Here is a 6,311-nt window from a genome sequence, read left to right as displayed (position 1 = left end):
GTACAAGACTCCCAACAACATAGCTCCCAGGATCCATAGGGCACACAAACCTCTCCACCACGATAAGGTGATGGTTCCTTGGAGAGGAATATATTTTAATTTTATACTGTTTATATTTTGGTTATAGTTTAGTATATGTCCTGTTAATGCTACATATGTCTATTAGTGTAGTGTATGTCTTGTGGTATGTCCTGTGATGTCAGTGTTTCTTTTTTTCCTGCTGTGCATCCAGTATTTATTAATTATGCAATGCTTCAGCAGTGGATATGTGCAATTTCCTCCGGGATTAATAAAGTATCTATGTTTCTTTCTTTATTTTACAGGCTTGTTTTTCTCACCGTAAAGCCCTTCTCTATCTGCATGTGAACATGCCTTAACACAAAGAGAACACAATCGCTGTAGTTCTGTTTGGTCATTAAAGTTCATTCATTCACTCATCTTCTAAACCCGCTTCTACCGCTGTTGCGGGTCGTGGGGTGCTGGAGCCTAACCCAGCTGTGAGAGTGCGTGAGGCAGGGGACACTCGGGGCACAACGCCAGTGCATCATGGAGCCACACATGTACACAGACAAACACGCACACACACCCTCACACCTACAGTCAATTTGGGACTGGCCAATTAACCTGAGGTGCATGTTTTTGGAGGTGGGAGGAAGCCGGGGAATCTGCAGAGAACTCACACAGACATGACAATTTGAAACACTGGCTTCTCCCAGATGTTTTAAAAAAGATGAAACAGCATGGCGCGCTGCCTATCAACACCGGTCTACACCATCTGGATTGATTGATTTTATTAGCAATCGGATTGCAGAACAATATAAATAAAGTCATACAAATAATGATGGAAAACAAGTCAGTCCTTAGATTAAAGTCAGAATTTGGACTGTGATCTCACAGTTTAGACCTTGTTTTGTTTTTCCAGTGGCTTTAATCCTCTCACGTAAATCACACACAAACATATGTCCATTCATTCATTCATTTATTCATCTTCTAATCGTTTGGCACACACACACACTCATACCCAAGGCCTGGAGATGAAAAAAAAATTAACTTGAAGCGCATATACATGCATGAACAAGTTGTAATCTACAGTACATCTCTTATTGTTTTATTGAACCCTGCAAGAATCAATAATCATAAATCAATTTCCTATAATGTATAACTATGATAGAGCAAGGAAGGAATAACACATTGAATTAAATTATATTCGGTTTTAATCAGAAAATGTATACAATGCAGGAAACCATAAAGTGCTGCTCTCTGGGGTCTTTGATCGTTGTGTGGCTGCAGTACAGCAAACTTGCCAGCAGAGGACGCCCACGTTCTAAGTGAAAGAATCTTCGACTCGATGCCAGAGCGTGGCAGGGGGCGGAGCCACGCTCGTGAGCAGAACCTCATCTCCACACCTGTTAAGGGGATGATGGCAGCAAAATATCACATCTATATAGTATTCTGCTCATTACATCATGTGGGCACATTCAAGCCATTTTATTATCATACCTGTTTTGGGGAAAACCCTGTCTGAACTCTGGAATCAGCATCATTAAGAATAAATCCACCTGACATCCACCTGGCATCAGTATCTTCAGGAGTGATTGCCACTCTGCTCAGAAATACTTCAGTGACTGCAAAGGTTGTTGGATATTGGCCAGATTGGCTACACAATGGTGCGTTTGCATGCATTGGCATGTTTTGAAAATGGACATCCATGTAATGGGTAACAGCTGTTATAAATGCTTGCAGTCTTGTCACCTTAAAAATGTTGGTTTTAATTTTTACTGTTGCATTCTCACCATTGTACGGAGCCCCTAAGGTGACATGGAGAAAAGAAAATCATTGAGAAAAAAAAAGCTCCATCTTTGAGTACGATTGAACCTTCAGAGGCAAAACGCAGGTGTTTATATTTAAGAAGGGAGAGAAGGCCACTCTTATGCTTGCTTTGCTGCTTCCAATCATCAAACTGTCTCTAATCAGATCATATTGAACCATCATCATACCACCATGCCTTTCCTGCTTCTAGATTACTCATAATCTGAGTCTCTGTAGCTAGCAAAACATCTGCACAGCTCATGTTGCATCTCATCACTTGATTTGATTACACATGATGATTCAGACTACACGTTAAACTTTGACTTGTTAATTTTTATTTCTTTTTCCCCTCAACACAAGAATCACATCATTACATATTTTACACCAATCATGAGTTAAACAATCACAGCATAATCAATGATCACTAATATTCGTCAATCACACTGTATATATATAATGTGATATACTGTATATATATAACAATACCAACGTGAATTAATATTCTATGTTCAATCAATCATTTATAAATCATTAAGTACCTCGATTACATTTCGTACCAAATACTTTTGTGCTATGACCTTTAAAGATTTTATATATAAGCACTACCCATGGCAAACCGGTCCTGCCACATTCCTTATTAGTGCTATTATTAGTACCAGAAAGTCTCCTTGTATCCGTAGGTATGAAGGTATGTTGTAGGCATGTTATTGTTACTATTATGGTATGCGTCTGTATAAATGTTTATATTCAAGTCTGCTATTTATTCTGTTACTTATCTGCTCTTTTTGATTATAATTTATCTACTCGTCTCACTTTTTTTTTTTTACCTTGTTCTTCTGCGGAGTGACTGTAACAAAAAGCAATTTTCCCTTCGGGAGATGAATGAAGGATTCTGCTTCTGATTCTGATCTTGATCTGCTGTATACAAGAGGAAATTCTTAATTCACAAAACACCGTTTAATGCTAAACTCCCATGAAATCTGATTAATGCCTCTCTGTGATCATAGCTGTTACGTCCTCTTCATGCAAGGCATGATCAAATGCTGACAGAGTTTATGTGCTTTATGGTAAGAAAAACAATGCTGTTAAATAGGGAATAACAAAATAAGGGTAAGGGACTTATTTTTGGCTGACTACAACTTCAACCTCTGTGACCTCAAAGAAACATAATACAGTAGAACAGTCTGTTGACAGAACAATCCAAACTCAAAGAACACATGGATCATTTTGCTATATAGTCCTCTGGAACTCCAGGTTGCTGTTTTTCCTTCAAGGCAGTGTCTACTCTTCTTATCTGTTCATTGACATGGGCTTGCATTTCAGGAGTATAGGGGTTGTATTCAAGCTTTCCTTTCTTTGATCGTTTAAAGTCTCCTTTTGTCTGGCCCGCGACACACAGCAAGCGGTCCTCAGAAACCTTCAACCCCAAGAACTTAACTATTTTTCTCAGTTGGGGGACCAGATTCTTCTGAAGATCCTCATAATAGATCACCATGACGTTTTTCCCATATTTCAGCCAGTTCAATGCGAAGGAACGCCACGAAACAGCATTATTCCTCGCATACACAGTCCATCCTGCAGGACAAAAGACAGGACAGAACAGAGTAGTACCTTGAGATATGAGTCTTTCTTTAATACAAAAGTACTTTAAATAGTCTGTAGGAGTGTGGGAAAAGGTAATACAGATATAAAGTGGTTTAATATCAGTATGGGGAGGGTTCATAAATGTTTAAATTACCGTAAATAATAAAATTGTCGCTATATTGTTTTGTTTTCCACGGGTGGTCCTGGAATGCATTAACCGTGAGTAACGAGTGATTACTGCATCTGTTGTTGAAAATGCTCACACTTTTTTTTTGCTCCAAAATTTAATAAAAGAGCTGTACAAAAATGCAAAATATTTTTTTAACAAGCCTGAATTTGACTTGAATTCTGAAATGTTACTTTTAACACTTTGAAAACTATTATAGGCCATGATATCATGAGAAACCAAAGTGATTACAGTAACTTATTAAAAACATATCTCGACTATAAAAGGTGACAATGATATAAATTCAAAATTATGTTTTTTGTTTGAGAATGTTGTAGAAAGGTTGTAGAAAGGTTGTTTGAGACAGGTTCGGAGTCATGATTTAAAATTCTGGTTTTGAGGCGACTGTATCTGTTATCATGAAACCTCTACACCAGTTTATTCATATTCCCAGATTATGAATACATCTATTGTAAACCACTGGATAGATTATAAATGGATTATATTCTGTCTGCTCCTATTCTCTCTGTCTTGTCTTTTTGTTTCACGCCCTATCTGCTCTTGGCTCTGTCTCTCCCTCTCTGTCATTGTCTCTTTGTCTTTCTAACTCTGACTCTCTCATTCTACACAACCAGTCAAGGCACATGGCCTCCCACAATGAGTGTTACTTAATGAGTGCTTGCTCATGTGGAACACAATAGGTTCTGTCTTTCTCTGCAGTTATTTCCCTGCTCTAACTGGGAAGTGCCTGGAGATGAAAAAGAATTATGATCTGGCACTTAATAAATAGACATTAATTGAAAATTGAATTAAATTCACTAGAACTTCAACATTAGCCAGATTAGTTAGACATAGACATAAGTGATCTGATTAATTTCTGCAAAACTTGCTGTTAAGGTTTTCAAATCCATAATTTATTCCCACCTCTATAATTATTAGCATATCAGAAGTCACTATACTTAAGATTGTAATCTTACTTTCAAACATCAAAAATTCTTGATTTGAAGAAAGAAAAAACTACAAAAAGAAAATATCCTGACAGAAGCTCACCCTCCCCTTTCCAGTCATCCTCAGAAGCAAATCCAGTGTGGCCACCATGTTGTCTGTTAAATTCTGCCATGAGGCTGTTGTAGGGATTTCGGATCAGCAGGATGCTGGACTCAAATTCGATAATACCCTCCATCTTTAGGTTGTGCGTCTTAATGCAGACTGTCGTCCCGTTCCTCCAGTCTTCCCTCTCTCCTTTAAATCCTATGACAGAATGACACCACACAATTAGTCACACACACTAATACATTCATGAATCAAGTGCAATGAATGTTGATGCATACCATGACTGTAAAGAACTTTGTCAGAGTATACGCTGCCAGTGTAGAAGCCAGTGGAGAGCTCTATAAGATATCGTGCCCAGGTGTTGCCAGATCCAGGAAAACTGGCGAGAGCCACAAGTTTCTTTGGCTGAGGAGGCAGGAAACCTCGTTCCAGGCAACGTTTATCTGACACATAATACAGATGTTATTACTGATTTATTAATATTATCCACTATAATAAACACCAGCGTGTTGGTGACATCTCTGATCTGCCAAACCAAAACCTTTTCGGCAATAATTATACTATAACTTGAGCTTGTGGTAAAGACATTTAACATCATAGAAACAAGAAAGGTCAGTGATGGACACGTTATGAGCTGTTGTTTTTCATCTGGATCACTTTCAGATGTGTTGACATGTTTAGTCAGTGAAAGTTGAAGTTTTTCTTTTTGTTTATTTAAAAAAATCAATGTAAACCTCCTGTTTTATGGCCTGAGTTCAGTTTTTTTCTGACAAACTGATTGTAGACTTCCAGTAAACATCGCTCTTGTCCACTGAGAAGCATGGAAATATCAAACACATAGGAGAGTCAAGACTCACCTTCAACTTGTGTCCGATACACAGCAAAATACTTTTCATTCCCGCAGCTCTCAAACTCTCCCCCCGGGCAGAGGGGGAGACACTTGTCTTCATTCTGCAGCTCTTGAAGGGAGAAGAGCAGAGTTGGAAAACCACAGTGACAATGGTCCCCAGCCAAAACAGCCAATGATTTCTCCTGAAATAGAGCAGCCATTAGTCATGGAATCCCCTCCATGTGTTCCAATTTACACTTCATGAATGCACATTTCCTCACCTTTTCTGTGCACACGACCACACACTTGTCCACAGACATGTTTTGGATGACTACGCTGATAGGAAATGCCAGAGTGATGTTGTCTGGCCTGCGGAAACATCCTTTGAAAATGGACCTTTCATCTAAAAGGCAGAGGAGCAAAACATCACACAAGTACAGCTTTATGGTCACTGAAGAAGTTGAAAAAAGTTAGCAGTTAGCAGTCACAAATGAGTGTCCTTCTACAGTAATGACATTTTACCATGTTCACATACGCTTAATAAAAGTGATGGAGAGTTCATTGAAGTGTTTTTTTTCTACTTCTCAAGTATTAAATTATAAGGAGCAAATTTTACCATAAACTAATGTGAATTAAAAGCAATCGCATGAATCGCAAGTGACACGTAATGGTTTTATGTTTTTATTGTTCTTTATTGCAGAGTAACATGATATTATGAGCTTTTATTGGTTTTGTAGGTTTTTTTCTTTGTATTTTTTATTTGTAAAGGACTTAACTCACAACAATCTGTATCTGTATTTTATTTTGTTATGCGTTGGTTTTATGCTGTTACTGTCTCTGGTAAGTCTTAAATGCTTCTGTATTTAGAGG

The 6,311-nt window shown here is 38.1% G+C and overlaps 1 protein-coding gene across 1 annotated transcript in view; it reads right to left on the bottom strand.

The window, feature by feature from the left end:
* Nucleotides 1–2,161: 2,161 nt before the first annotated feature.
* LOC137592893 (sialate:O-sulfotransferase 2-like) overlaps nt 2,162–6,311 on the bottom strand; it is a 19,439-nt gene continuing 15,289 nt past the window's right edge. Inside the window, exons 6-10 of the mRNA XM_068311368.1 lie at nt 5,723–5,844; nt 5,470–5,644; nt 4,891–5,055; nt 4,610–4,810; nt 2,162–3,384 (exon numbers count right to left, since the gene is read on the bottom strand). Of these exons, the coding sequence (XP_068167469.1) occupies nt 3,032–3,384; nt 4,610–4,810; nt 4,891–5,055; nt 5,470–5,644; nt 5,723–5,844 (1,016 nt within the window). The 3' untranslated portion in view covers nt 2,162–3,031. The remainder of the gene's footprint in view (nt 3,385–4,609; nt 4,811–4,890; nt 5,056–5,469; nt 5,645–5,722; nt 5,845–6,311) is intronic.

Source organism: Antennarius striatus, chromosome 3 (assembly GCF_040054535.1).
Source record: "Antennarius striatus isolate MH-2024 chromosome 3, ASM4005453v1, whole genome shotgun sequence".
In the NCBI taxonomy this organism is placed as follows: domain Eukaryota; kingdom Metazoa; phylum Chordata; class Actinopteri; order Lophiiformes; family Antennariidae; genus Antennarius; species Antennarius striatus.
The sequence above is the reverse complement of the archived record's forward strand: the minus strand, read 5'-3'. Positions and strand labels throughout refer to the sequence as shown.